This window comes from Charadrius vociferus, unplaced genomic scaffold (genome assembly GCF_000708025.1).
Source record: "Charadrius vociferus isolate BGI_N301 unplaced genomic scaffold, ASM70802v2 scaffold380, whole genome shotgun sequence".
Lineage (NCBI taxonomy): Eukaryota > Metazoa > Chordata > Aves > Charadriiformes > Charadriidae > Charadrius > Charadrius vociferus.
The window spans coordinates 141,868-157,428 of record NW_009646428.1 but is presented as its reverse complement, the minus strand read 5'-3'; the positions used below and the strand labels follow the sequence as shown (position 1 = coordinate 157,428).

At 43.0% G+C, this 15,561-nt stretch overlaps 1 protein-coding gene across 1 annotated transcript in view; it reads right to left on the bottom strand.

Moving 5' to 3' along the window:
* The window catches only part of TLE4 (transducin-like enhancer of split 4), a gene marked incomplete at its 5' end in the record, with an annotated part of 96,894 nt that overhangs the window by 38,488 nt on the left and 42,845 nt on the right, over nucleotides 1-15,561 (bottom strand). The window contains 2 exons of the mRNA XM_009881410.1: nucleotides 3,863-3,879; nucleotides 4,308-4,512. Coding sequence (XP_009879712.1) covers nucleotides 3,863-3,879; nucleotides 4,308-4,512 — 222 coding nt within the window. The remainder of the gene's footprint in view (nucleotides 1-3,862; nucleotides 3,880-4,307; nucleotides 4,513-15,561) is intronic.

Genomic DNA, 15,561 nt, shown 5'->3' with positions numbered 1-15,561 from the left:
CCCGCGCCCGGGGCCCTTTCCCCCACCGCCTGCCACAGCGAGAGCCATGGGAGGAGACTGATAGCCGTAGACTATTTTCTGCCAGGTGGTGCTTTTGCACACTAAATGCTTCCGTAGCTTCTTCACAGGGCGCGTTTTACAGAAGGGATTTTGTCAGGGACCAGAGAAACTTTTTCCATGTTTGTCCCAGAGAGGGTACCAGGGCTGGGAAGAGCGACATGCCTCCTGCATCAGCAGTTCTTGCAGGAGGTGGAAAAATCCTTGCGGGGTGCAATTAGCCCCCCCCCCTTTTTTTTTAAAAAAAAAAAAAAAAGAAGTTTTACTGCTTTGAAAAGCGGACATACCAAGTCCTCTGTGAAAAGCTGCTCGGTTAACTGCAGAGCTGTTCGTCTTTCTGTCTAAACACATTATACTCCCCCCAAGCCCGTAAGCCAGGGCTGCACTTTGAGCACAGCCCTGGCGCTTGCCACCCTTCCCTCCCCTTTGTCTGCCCGGCAGCCCTGCCGCCGCACAAAGAGCGCTCCCGTGACCCACTTTACCGCCTCTAAAGTTTTCCCACACTTCGGACTTTGCAAAGGATTCGGGGGACTGAATCCAACACGAAACCAAAGAGCTCCCAAAGCCGCACTTCTCCACAGAGCTTGCTGTGCTGAGGCTGATCTGTTATTCAGGAATAGCTCCTGGGCAACCTCGTGTTAATCTGGAAGGCGACTACTCGGTTTCAGCAGTGAACTGGTCGCTCCGGGAAGATGCTGGGATGGATGCGAGCCCCGTCTGGCTTACTGGGCAGAAAACGTCATGTTTAGAAGGGTGATGCAAACTGCCTTCTCCCTGGCCTGAACCAGGAGGAGCGTTGGGACCAGCACAGCTAGAGACAGCAAGTTTCACGAAGACAACAGCCCACTAAATCCAAAGGGCTGGAAGTGGTGGCAAGGAACAGGACACTTCAGCCAAACTCCTTTCTTTGTAGGGTAGGGTACCTTCATTATCTGAATCGTACACTAAAGCGTAAATTTACACTTTATGAGCTATTCTAAAATCTGCCCTGCTTAATAATCTGTATCAGCAAGAAAACACTTTAAAGTGTCTCTCACAATTAAACCCAGGCACAACCTTGTATAAATCAAAATTTTGCTACCATATCAAAACGTTACACTGGGGCTGTATAACATTGCCCATATCCTCATTACATGCTACACTAATTACTACCAGCAGATTCAGAATTTTCTGCACATTAGAGGCTTTTAGAGGAGCTATAAAAAATTTCAGGCACCATTAATTTAAATTTGTATTGAAATTTCCTTTTGACAGATGGCCAAAAATTACTTACTATTTAGAGTACCAGAGCTGCCTGTTTGCACATTAGAAGAGGAAAGGGAAAAATTAAAAGCAAGAAGGAAATTTATGTCACGTTCATTACCTGTTAAATGTTAAGGAGCATTATCCTGCATGAATAAATTATTTCATACAAGCACACAGACTCCAGCTGCTGGCAACTGGCACGTTCTGGCTGACAAAAACCATCTCAAGTCACACAGCAGACAATCATAAAAAGCCTCTCTTAACCAGGAGCCACTTAAGGGAGGACAGATCGATCGAACAAGCGACTAACTGCTACTCTGGGCATCACTGAAAACATTTAAGGAAATTAACAAACTATTTCACCTTGCAAAGCTGGCAGCAAGCCCCGTAACGCTGACACACAAGCCAACTCACAACCTGAACACTGTGCAAGACAAACATTCTACTTATCATTTCAAAGTAAATTGGCACAAAGTAGCGACGCCCTCCTCTCCCTCTCCAAGCTGTATGAATAACAGTGCCTTTGAATCACTCCCAGACAAAAATCAGCCTTTTTGGTATAAACACTCCCCGTAACACCCATGCCAGCATAAACACCCCAACATCCCACAGACGGTACAGAAACACAACCAGCTGTTTTGTTTTAAAAACAGCGATTGGCATGTACTAGCAGTTCTCCTCATTCACCTTCTTGAGTGAAACGCTCGTGGTTCCAACTGTACGGGTGTGCAAAATCGCTGTAGAAACCAGGTGGGTTGGTACTCCCACATTTAGGTATCCGCTCTACTTGTACTTGTTCACCTATGCCTGCCGTAGGTGACTCTGCTCTGGCCAGGGGGGTTGGACTAGATCATCCTCAGAGGTCCCTTCCCACCCTGACCATTCTGTGACTCTGTGATTTGAGTGCAGGAAAACAGACAATGGACTAAACCATATCTGATCACAGCGAACAGGGGATGTTCTAGGGAAATCACCATTAACCTGCGCCCAGCCTCACCGCATAAAGCAGTAATCCCAGTTTCGAGACCTCATGACAAGGGAAGCTGAAGTGAAATCCGACACGCTGTTGTCCTGTGTCGGCAGATAGACAGCTTCGGTGCCTTTGCCGCTCACAGTAAAAACTGACAGTTCCTGTCAGCTCCTGGTTGTTATGCGGAGCCATGTGGGTAACAGCAAAACTGACAACCGTCGGCTCAGTTGCAGTGGGCTGGGACGTGGCAGAGATGCCAGCGGCAGCACAGGCCCGCTGGGGAAGGCTGAGGGACACCTCCCCACCTGGAGCTGCTGGAGAAGCAAAGGCACAGCCCCTCGCAGGGGCAGCCCTAGCTAGATGGGTCTCCGGTGGGAGCAAAGCCAGTGTCCGCCACCGTGCTGCTCCCGGCACCGTCTAGGGAATGCCAGTAACGTCTGCCTGGCAAGGTCCTGGTAATCTTGTCTAATGAACCCAAGACTCGTCCTGGTAACACATCTTCTGCCATTTGGCCAACACCAATAGTAAATTACATCTTCCTAAAAAAAGCGCTACTAAAAACTTGACAATTTGGTTGTACGTGCACAAGAAGGTGGGTACAGGTCTTGCCCTTTGTAAAAGTAGCGCATCTTTCATGTCACACTCACCATCACCTAAAAAGGCTTAATCTGATACTCCTGAAAATTGTGCAAGCTGCTCAGGCTCTACTCTGTAACTCCATCCGGGTACCCAGAGCCAGGCAGGTAACTGTGTAGCTGGCAACAACTAGGTCTGCATCAAGTTGGTAAACAGCCAGCGGCAGCGAGGAGAGCAGAACGATCCAGGAGAGGGGACAACCAAGATGCACCTCCCCACTGCAGCATTAAAACCCCAGGAGCCTCTGAGAGACACTGGTGTCTATCCCGTGTGGACAAGCATCCAGACACATATGCTGAATCGCACTCGTCACCAAATGGTCATAATTACATGAGCCCCAATCTGTGTGTTACATCTACTAATAAACGCTACCACGCATGGCATGGTGAACACACGTACATACGTTGCAGAGTCCATCACAGCCTGAAAATCAACTTTTGGAAAAGGAAAGCAGGATCCTCAGTGTGCGTACCACCTCTGTTGGGGTTGAGAACGGCAGCTCACTCCTCTCCAGCTGCTTCGGCAAGGACAGCGGGCAGCAGCCCACGTCTCACCTGCATGTGACTGAGCTCTCCTTCCATAACTGCACTATTAGGATATATCAGAATTACAGTTTGCAGCCTCCAAATGACTTAAAACTACTGGCTAATTCTTTCTGTCTTATACGCTTGGGCAGAGACCCCGGGCAGCCCTCTCCTTATAGCCAGGAACAGCCTCAATGCTGCTCCACCAAACCCACTGGATGGCATGTCGCCTGCGGTCCTTGCTGCCCCGCTACTAGCCACTTCCTAAGTGCGATACACAGTCTACGCGGGGCTCCGCTCATCAACACCAGCTTCACAACCCGCTGTCACTTTGCGACTTTTTCCACCACTCTGGGCCACACTTCAGAAAAACATAGCGCGCAGCTCTTTCAAGCCACCCCTTCCTTACATCTGCGAAATGGAGTCCTACCTTGATGGAGTCTCTGTCTGCACGCAGAGCAGCCCCCATGCGCAAGCAGGAGAGGAAGTGGTGGTGGGGGATGGGGAGGTGGGGGAGAGAGAAAGAGAAAAGTACTAGTTAGTTTACATAAAATTATACATTTATCATACTCGGAAGAAAGAATCCTGATGTCTGTTAAATAATAAATCGCACAGATGTTAACTTTTCTGTACAGTTAATTATTAATACTGTACAGCCAGATTTATAAAACTGGATTTCTAGCATGTGAACACAATTTCTGGCTACCGCTAGGTAATAAATACTGAAGCAATTAGCTAGGACTTGTTTTGAAAATTCCTTTTTTTTTTTTGCCCTCCCCTCCCCTTTTTTTATTTTTTTTAAAGATGAGATTTTTAGAAAAAGGAAAGAAGAAAAAAACGAATGAAGCCACACACTCATCATGGGTAGCACCTACCTCTTTGGTGATCGTTATCATGGTGCTTCTTCTCATCTTTAATTGGGAGGTGGGACTGCCCTCCCAGTGCACTGGACAGTGCCAGGAGACCAGCACTGCTGCCAATGGGAGGGATGGCTGGAGGCTGCAAGCCCGAGGGGTGCGGAGTGAGCGGCACGGGAAGACCATGTCCATGTGACAAATGCTGGGCCTGGAGTTGTTGCTGCTGTGAAAAATGAAACACAGATATTGAATTTGTTCGGGGTGCCGAGGGTTGTCTGATTGATCCTATACATCAAACCTGATTGATCAGATCAACCAGTGCATCTGATCGATCCAGATATCAGCTCTCACAAACATCCTGGTGTTTTAAAAAATGTCCGTATGTTTGGACACAGCACAATCGGTAAACTTCAGGTGGAATTAAAAAACAAAAAAAAAAATTTAAAAAAAGGAAAAGTAATTTTACAGTTTGGGTGAAATTTTTATTTCTCTAACAGTGGTATTATGTTTTACTCTTTCTAGCAGAAACGCACTACATACATGTCTAATCAAAACATATATAACTATAAAAGCAGTTATATAATGCAAAAAAAAAAAAAAAAAGAGCTGAAAATTGAGAAAATTAGTGTTAAACAGTTCTCCCAGCGCTACTGCACAGCATGCAGTGAGAGTTAATTTGAAAGAGAAAACCTGAATTAACAATCCAGAAAAGGAAACTGGTTGCAGCCACCGTTTTAAGCCCTTTAAGTGTCCTCAGCGGTACTTGAGCAAATTACTAAAGAAAATCTAATGTAGCAAGGCTTGGGTCCTCCTGTAGGCTTGCTCAATAATGCTGAAATAATTGGGCACTCTGTGCACGTTTAGTGATGCTCGAATGAAAAGCTAGAGGCCTGCCCTTGTACTCTTCTCTAGCTGCTGACTCTGTGTTGTGACAGGTTTATTTGAGTGGGACTGTGATGCATGCACCAGTAACTGCGCTGACAAGAGTTTAAAGTCATTTTTACCAGTACACTGGCAACACATAGAGAAAGCCCTTGAGAGGTTCGAATTGGAGTGCTTGACCTCAACCAGGGCTGCATCGAGCTCTGTGCTATACTATACCCCACTGTTGTGGGGTAGGTAGATTGTTTGTTGCTACTCAATGGGAAGGCAGGCGGGGAAAACAAACCAACACAACAACAAAACAAACAGGTGAAAAAGTTATGTTAAATATATCCCAAGAGAGATCTGTTCAGGTCTAAGCCTTGCCCACTAACTCTCCAACTAATTTCTGTGCATACAGTAACTAGATTAGCTCTGAAATTTTCTTTTTGTTTTCAGGCAGTCACTGCTCAAGGCTCAGGGTAAATCGAAGCAGAAGTCCTCTAGGATTGCTCTCTCCCCCCTGCACGTCTGTATACAGGACTTTGGAAGAAGAAGAAATAAAAACTTAACTTGCTTTGCACGGAAACATTCCATTTTAAATCCCTAATTGTGAAGATTCAAGTCCTACTTTTGTTTGTGTTTCATTTGAACTTAAATTCACTTCCCACCTCGCAACCCAGCTCTTTAATCAATCAAGAGACAATATGCTGTTCACTTGATTTCCCCCCCCGCCCCCCAGCGTGAATCTTTACATAAGTGTGAGCTGAAAGTAAAAGGCTGCGAGTCACATAACAGCACGCTAGGTAACGCGTGCGGCACACTGCACTCACACAGTGTGTCAGTACCTCAGTACAGACCCTCAGTACCCCCCCGTGAAAGTACAGATCCTCTCTTACTCTTGGAAATACAACCCAGGCAGTGGAATCAGACTGGCAGTGGCACGTACATTGCATCTGACCCAGATCAGTGCCAGGGAAAGGAGGGGAACAGTCCAAAAGGAAGGTGAGAAAAAAAATTTGAAAAAATAAAAAAACATGGGACAAAAAAAAAAAAAAAAAAAGAAAACCAGAAAGAAAATTCTTCCAGGTGGAAGAGGGAAGGCTCAGTCCTTTCCCTCCTTGCGAACCCATGTCATTCCAGCAGATGCTTCTTCTTATAGAAAGTATCAAACACATTTTGCTTGTTTGATGCTTTATGGCAGGATGCTTCGTTTCTCAGAATTTTAAATTAACTACAACGAAATGAAGCAAGAGCCAACAGTGTATTGTTCAGCTTCAGCGTTTAAAGGGGCTGCCTTACTCCAAAGGAACAATCTGGCATGCCTGATCTGGGGTGGGAGGAGACAGTGAGAGAAAGAAAAGAAATGGACAAAATAATCTGTGTTCTGGAGTCTTATTTTAAACAAGGAATTTCCCGTTTCTGTTCATGAACATGCTATTAACCACTGCAAAATGTCTGCCTGAATCTGCCAGTGGCTTGAAGCAAAGGCTTTGAGAAAAGCCTGAGAATATCAACGACAGGGTGTTCCCCGTGTTAACTATTTCACTATCAACCAACCAAAGTGTACCCGAAAAGGGACGCTCATTGCACAGTACTCTACAGATCTGCCTACTGACCTATTCAATTTGCATTAAATGACCCCCTCTGTGGATACAGGATGGTTTCAGAAGAGTTTGAAGAAAACTGCACTGCAAATTCATCCCCCCTTTTTTTACTGCTCTTTCTTGGGAACCTCTCTACATAGCTCAGCGGGACAGCAGCACAGACTGCACCTTGGATGTACCAAACATCGTTAATGCCTCCCAGACATCATACGAGCATTAAGAGTAGCATGCGTAATGATACCTCAGTGCCTAGCAGCTTGAGATCACCCAAACCAGTATGGTTGGCCCAGTCCCTCTGGGCCAAGAATCAACATGTTTTCACTGCAAGTTGAATTGCAGAGAGCTCTGAAAATAACTGGAGAGAGTAGGAAAAAAAAAAAGCTCAAATCCACAGCCTTCCTGCCACGGAGGACTTCTCTGAAGAGAACAAGCTCTTCCATGGAAAATGATGGGAACATGAAATCTGGAAAGAACATGGCCCCCCAGTCCCAAAAGTGTCATTCATTGATACAGCAGAAATTTGGTGCCATTTAGTCACATTGTAATGGCACAAAGAAAACACTTTGGTATGAAAACCAGACTGTTAAATAAATCTAAGCTAAGACCCAAAATTCCAGTACAGCCCCACGTGTCTGTGCCACACAGACATGGACAACATTATGCATGTTGTTAGTCTGGGGTAGGATGGAAAGTTCAACAACAGGAGGAGGATCCTGGACGAGGGTGGCATTGGTAGAGGAAAGGACTATGAGCTCCTCCAACACAATAAGCAACATTCTATGGTGAAAGTGAGGCACTGGTCCGAAAACAGAAATGACAAGAATTCAAGTAAAACACTGGGCAGGCATTTTCTCTCAGAATATAAAAGAGCAAAAGGAAAAAAAAAAAAAAAGGGTATGATCACATAATTTGGCGCTGCTTGCTACTAGGCACACTCAAGAAGGTAAAGACAAAGTGACAGTGCATCTCTAACTGCCATTTCCAGACCTTTGAAATCTATTACTATATTAAAATGCCCATGACATTCACAGCTTGGTTTTGCTTTTCCACTGCCCATGGGTGTCACTGGTGAGCATCAGATTCTTGGGCGGTCTGTATGCAGCTGCTTGGGTACAGGGAAAGTTTTAAAAACGTGGACAATTCCTTAACCCACTGGGCATCAGGCTAGTGCTACAAAGTGGTAAAAAAAAAGTGGTCTCCTCTAGTCATGAAAATGTCAAAGATTTGGAGGAGTAAGACAACTGACAGATATTCTCCCCACACAGAAATATTCCACTGTGGAAGAAAGTTTACATTTGTTTCTGTCTGCACCATGAATTTAGATCATAAAATCTGACACAATTTAAAAACTTGCAAGGAAAGCCTGAAAATGAGCCAACTGAGCAACCACATAATTTTTTTGATGTTGCTGTAATGCTTTCACTTCCCACTCCTCCATCTTCTCTTTAATTTGTTATCCTTAGTCATGTTATTTATGAACTCTTAGCATGTGGTTAACTTTAGACAATCCCATCACAGTTGACTACAGTATGCGTAAAGTAAAGCGTACATTTTCAGCATCAATGCATAATAGGTGAAAACTTGCAAAGGCAGTACACCAGGCTTTATTATGCTGTAAATTTTCCAGAACTATTTAAAAATAAAAACAGCAACGGTTAGATACCATGAAATATGCCCTACAGAATTGCAAAATAGATTGCAATGTTTTTAAGAACCACCCAACACCTAAAAACATAAGAACAAGGGTAAACCCAACCATCAGAAGAAGCCAAAAAAGAAGACTGCATTCTCTTTGATAAAGAGTTCAGGAAGACGATCATTTAAATTAGCTCAGTAGTAAAAAATGAAGTAAATCTTTCAAGACATAGTAACACATGTCAAATAAAGATAACATCTGGTTGCTACTAATCTGTTTGGGTTTTTATTAATTTTCTGTATATTCTTCTAGGCATTCTACAGTAAGGAGTAAAATAACTCCAAAGCCACGTCTAAACAAATGGGTAAAAAGGCTTTGCAAAAGGTTCTTATCTCAGTATCACTAATTTTTACAACTGCAATTCTAAATATTGATGCTTAGCTTAATTCTTTTCCCAACACATCTTAAGAGATCAAATTTAAAGTAAAATGTGATAATAAACCCACTAACAAATTCGCGTCTAATGCTCCCTTGTTATAGTCAGCACATTCAAAGCCTATTTTCCTGGAAAAGGTTCAAGTTTTTACTGGATACTTTCCAAGCAGCTCTGTGTCGCAGTAATCTACCACTTTTCCTCTTATAAACCCTGAAAGCTCACAGCCATTATCCAAACAACCTGAACATAGTCCTCTAACCTGAAGACATTTCTAACGTTAATAAACTAATGTCTCAAAAAGATATTTTATATCTATACACATGCACTCACTACCCATACCTGCAATACTGCTGGGAGGATACCTAAAAAACACCTGCATAAAATAGCTTCATTGTTTGTTTGAAATTTGTTAGATGAAGTGATTGGTTGCTCAGAGAGAATCATTAGTCAGGTAGCACACAGATAAAACAGTAACCAAGATGAAGAGGAAATAAAGACATAAAAACAATGGCTAGACAGTACACAATATCAGTGTCAACGGTTTAAAGACCAGCAAGAAAAGGAAGTCCTTTGGCACACACTGTTGTGAGTGTGCTTAGGATGATATGAATTTTTATCTATCATGCCGGTTCGCACCCCTGACACGATGTGCACTGTTTGTACTTCCTTTGTACAGTTCCCTCTCTGCTGGCATACCATTACAAAAAAAAGGCTTTTCTGATGTTAAGATACAATACAGCAAAACAGCCTACAAAGAGTCATGCAGCAGTTCCTCCAGTGGGAATGGTCCTGGAGCTACGTGCATATATATCGTATGATTGGTTTACCGTAAAGAGACTGTGGTACAGATGTAGGGTAGAGCAACCTACTATCCTCACTCTTTTAAGGGAGGGAGATCGTTTTGCAGAGGAATGTGCCCGGTGCGAAAGAAAGGTATCAGAGATTGGTCGGAACTCTAAACACTCATATGCAGATGACCTACTGGAAAACACAGACATTGTTTATGTTCACAACCGGAATGAATACACAGGTTACACAAAATCTATGAAAAAAGAATGAAGAACAACAAAAAAGGAGAGAGAATAAGGAGAAGACCTATTAATAATAATTTAAAAAACCCTAGAAAAATAGAAGGCTAAATGGCAAGCTTGTTACTCTCTGAGAATCAGTAATTTCTGCCTTTGAGGATGCTGATTCTACAGGAGGAAAGCAAGCTCCACTGAGAAAACTATGGGGGGAAGGAAAAAAATCAATAGCTGTCATTAATCAAAAGGGGAGCATTTAGAACTCCTACATAAATAACAAAGAAACTATCAGGATCATATCTCTACAAATTGCCTCAAAGATCTTTTAAGTGATCTAGGAACAAAAAGTCATCTCCCGAATCGTGTTGTGGGATGAAAGGCAGTATATGCAGAGCACATTTCCGTTCTTAATCATATATATAGGAACATCTGTCAGGATACGTGTTTCACCATTTGTTCTCCCTTCCCCCCTTATGACTATTTTTCACTCAGTGAAACAGCCTAGACAAGAGGACAAAAGTAACAACAACAAAAAAAATAATGAATGCAACCTACTAGCAAATAAAAGATTTGTGGTAAAAAAGACCAGCATGTTAATAAAGGAAAAAACTAGTCCCCTGCAAAAGGCCCAGTGCACCTTCCCCCGAATCTTGGGGCTCAGTAGTCCCTTCTTCTGCTTGCAGGACTCCTCTCCATCTCAATTTCACACTGGGGGCAGAGGGAGGAAGAATGAGGCTTTTTAGAATCGCCTTCTATTATCGTTTAATAAAGGGTAGAAATTCTTGCATAAATCATGCCACTTAAGCTCTCTTCTCCTTTCTCCCCCATCAATTGCTAGCTAAGGAAAAGAAAATCCACACCTCCTGCAAGAGACGGCAGAAAGGACCAAATGCAAGTAAGCTCAAGGTCTTGCCATACAGAGTGCCAGTGGTATGAAATGTGCCACACACACCAAACCTCCACTTCAAAACCTTTTCACAAAGACCAATGCAGACAAAAGATTAACGATGACTGTTACAGATGAATAGATGGCAAAAATCAGCTCTGGAGAGGTAGGCGCACACTGGTTCAAGTACCTTATTTACCAAGGGCTCCACTCACGTCCTACCCATGGACACGGGAAAGGTATTTTCTCTCCCCTGGACTGGCAGTAGGAAAACAGTGTCCCTGCTGTGACCTTGTGAATCTTGGTCCTTTTCTTTAGCACTAGAAAATGAGTGCAATGCCTGTGTCTTTCCAAGCAGAGCCCTAAATTACTTTCTTCTAGGGTCCTTACATTAAAAAGTTTCTGAAACCCTGGGCTACATAAACACGACTGAAAAGTGAAAAAAAGTACCAAAAATTATAATGAATCAAACAATAACAGCTAGAAGAAAAGTTAAGTAATGCCACTGGTCACAGAGTGTAGGAAAGTAATGGAAGATCAGTGAGGAGGATTGTAAACACGCTCAAGCGACTCGCACCTGGGGTGCTGGACAACATGTATATCACACTAATCGTTGTTCAGCCTTGTGTGCTCGCAAGTAGAACATCCGCACTTAGATAACATAAGTCTGTGATGGACTCAGGGACACCTTATCTAGCATACGTGAGATTTCTGCCTTGTTGTTGAAGAAGATCAGAGCACAGTGAAAAACTGTGCCTGCTTGAACCATTGAAATAACAGGTGAGAACAGCAAGTCTGGGTTCTCACTCTTTCACTCTCTCTCTAACAAGGACTCTCTCGCTAACAAGGACTCTCTTGCTCCGCAGCGCCTGCATCTCCCGCTTGCGGCGTGCCTCTGCCCAGGTGCTGCTTCGGAGATGCCCCGGTCTGTGAGGTATTGAGATTAAATTTGTTCTTTGCCTTTCGTCCATGGTTTTGTGGTTGTTCCTGCATCCTGCCTGCGTCAGCTCACACAGAGAGAGACCTGAGTTGCTAAATCTGTAAGCAATTCTATCACCAAAGCTTTTAATGTGGCAACTATAATTCACTTCTAAGCTTGCTCACAAAGTATGGTCTAAGAGCCATGTAGTCTTAGCATAAAAGATGCATGCTATGCATCTCACACATGCATTTCTTTAAGGCATCTTTTAAAGTCAATCTTTAGCAAGTCAAATCTCTGGATAGCAATTACTAAGCAGCACAGGCTCCATAACTCTGTAACTGCTAACACTGTGTTTCGTCATGCTTACAACGTACACACACACAGTGTTGGATTTCAGCAAATTTTCTTTGCTTGGGATAAAAACCTGCGTTGCTTGGATTGATCCATTCTTTCCATCCCATTCTGCATCTTTAAAGACTGCCATTTCTGGTGCAGCTCTAGTCCTGTGCAGAGCACTGCAATGCCTGCTCTTCTCAGTGGTGAGCAGCTTCTTCCCACAGGTCAACATTAGGTGTTAGGACGCATGGGTACCATTCTCCCTCTCCAAGCAGATCCCACTGAGAGATGCAGTGTTGTGTCTCTTTCATGTTGTGCCCATTAGTTAAATAACTGAAACTTGAAGTGATTTCTTTCACTTTCGTGCAGTTTCCCCGTCACAGCAGCTTTGATAAAGGAAGATCTTGGCAAGGATCAAATCACCTGGACTTAAGTCGCAGCTCTGAGACTTTGGAAGGACCACTTGTTCTCTTTCCCTCTGCCTTTTCCAAAGGTAGGACAGAGAAAGCAGTACTCCCTTGTTTCAGAAACATTACCAGAGGAAGTTCATCAGTGCTTGTGATGCATTCATATACTAAGGAAGTGCCTGTGAAAAGTTCACCAACCAATAAACAAGGAAAGGTTGTCTCACTAACAAAAGTAAAATATTCTGAAATATCAGACAACTTCAAGATTTAAGACCTCTTAAACTCCTCCTTCATGGATGAACTTAACATCTGGAAATACTTTCCTTATGCAATACTTTTGTGTCCATCCCAGTTAGGCACTAAAGCCCTCGCTTTAGGCTACATTTAAGATTGAAGACACCAACATACCTGAAGAAAAGCAAACACTTAATTGAGCCACTCTATGGAGTCCTGGTCCCCTGTGGTTGGGAAGAAGTCTAGATGACAAATATACAGCCCTGTTTAGGGGTGGTATCAGAACTCTGTGGTATGAAACCATGACACAATAATAACTATCTTTAGGCTGTAGTGTAAGTAAGGGTACGTATTTAAATGGGCCGCATCTCCACTGAGAATATAAACATTGATGATTTTGCAATGAAGCATTTTTGGAAAACCCTTGCCTTCACAATACTTCATAAACCAAACAGATCCTTCATACATTTTTTCTTCTTCTCCAAAGCATCGGTATAAGGCCATCACTGAAGGTAATATATAGCATATAATAGACCAAGAGTCTGATGGCGCATGGTAAATCTGTATTTGGTTGGAGACAGCTTCCATTCACTGGAGTACAGACCACACTGGCAACAGCTTTTTCTCCCTTCTACTGTGTGTGAAGTAAGAGCGTGCAAAAATAAGTCATAAATAAAATATTGGGTATGTTCATCCCGTAGAACATGAAGAAGATTCTCTGTAGGACTCTTCATATCTGCACTGATTAATCCTAATTAAAAAAAAAAAGGTAAGGTCATCACATAGTTTTGGTGCCAGGGTTTTGGAAAGCCTTGAGAAACATGGAGGCAGAAGTCAGCTCTCCTGCCTGATCAGATACAGTATGTGAGCCGTAACACTCATGTCATACGCACTTACTTAAGCATAACGAGCACGGCCTCTGGCATCAGCATATTGGCAGTGAGATGTAGTAAGTGGTCTGCACTTCACACTGCAATGTTACTGACTGCTTATATAGTGATACACCAATATAGACACAGTAGCTACTACAGCTACTGAAAATAGGAGGAAGAGAGGAAAACAGCAGCAGCCCATTTCAAGTGTAGCAACAGTACTTAAAATCCATCCTCAGAGCTTTTTTTTTTCAGTAAATGTGGAAACTGGAATTATTTACATTCTAATTAATTCTTTCAAAAATCCCTAAAAATATCCTGTGCCTCATTTTCAGCTTCTTTAAATCAGGATAATGCTGCATATGGAAGAGATTTGTTTAAATTAGGTGTCACCTGCAAGGCATTCTCTGAAGCTAGCACCTGGGAATACGGGGAGAAGGAGAAAAATCCCTACAAAACACCTCTTTCTTCCAAAAAAACAAGGTGTCTTTAACCTAGCCAGACTTCAGATAAATAATTCAAAACCAAAAGTGTTCACCCAACAGCCTTCTGTATCTACAATTCCTTTTACAACTCAATTTCAGGCACTAGGCAGCGTCAGAAAATTTGCAGGACTGTATCACCACACATCCTCAATATACAAAGATCAAACAAGAGTACTTAAACAGGGAGGAATGAATTTCGGTATTTCTTTGGGGTACACATAAACACAACTCAAAGCATGTACCCATTAAGTCAACCCCCTCGGCCACCTTCCCACTGTAACAACCTGTGTACAACATAAAGCAGGTGGCCAACTTGTTTTACAGCATTTAAGCTTCAACCACCACTTAGTATGCCTTTGAACAAGCAATACAGAATGGTTGGAGAGATAAGGGACTGTTGCCCCTGTGCTACAACGCACTTGCTCATTCTACCGCCCTTCCCCATCCTCCCTGAAGCTCCCAGTTTCTGCACACACGTGCTTGGCAGGAACGACGTTGCCGTACAAACTGGAATCAAAACACACCCCCTCATCTGCACTGGTTCAACCAAAACCCCTCGCTCTTCCTCACCACGCTGGCACACGTCGAGAGGCAGAAACAACCCACCCTCCACGAGGAGCGGGAGATGCCTCTGTACATTAAGCATCAGTGCAGAACAGCACCTCGGCATTTGGTGGCCAAAGCCCTGGACCACTGCTGCCACGGTGACAACAGCAGGCATCGATGCCAAGTTTTTATTACAACTTGTGTGCATTTATCCGCACCGCACCACTTTCAGAGGTTTCTGCGCCTGTGATGGCATGCTGTTATTTTTTTTAAACAGGCGTTGTTCTCCACAGCTGTAAAATGGACTACTCGCTTGAGAGCAACCAAAAATTACACACCTTTCAAGATGGGTCAAACAAGCGCCTCAGCCTCAAACACAGGGTAGAAATTGTGACAAGCAGTGTATTAAGGAAGGAACTTTATAGCTTGATGATTGTATGTGACAATACAGAAGGAGTCCTTTCTTCCAGTAACTGCCATTTGCTTATTTTTAAAGAAGATAATAAAAGTGACATAATAAAACAAAATGCTTAAAAATTAAACCAAAGCCATTTTTTTTTTCTCTCAGATGTATAGAATGGTAAAGGAAAAATAATTTAAATCATTTCCTTAGTAATACAAGTAATATTTAAATAGATTTAATAGTGCTGCTCCAAACCAATGAATTATGAGTTTAAAACCTATTAAAATGTAATGTTTTTTTCCTGAGCTGAGGGGAGAGAGATTTAAATCCACTGAATTTTAATATTTCAGCTTGAGCTGCAGGAGGTAGAGAAAGTCCAAATGAACTATTCCATCAGCACCATTCAAGCATGAACATTTTAATCAGTTTTACTTCCTTGGAGTTCTCCAACACAGTTTACGCTGTCATTCTGAAAGCACTTAACACAGAGGGTGTGAAAAACCACCAAGGCTTGTTATTGCCTTCACAATTGATGGCAAATAATTTTGCAGACTTCCTATCATTAAAATGTCACTGCTAAAAATTGAGGTTCAGCATTTCTTGTGCTAAACTGCAT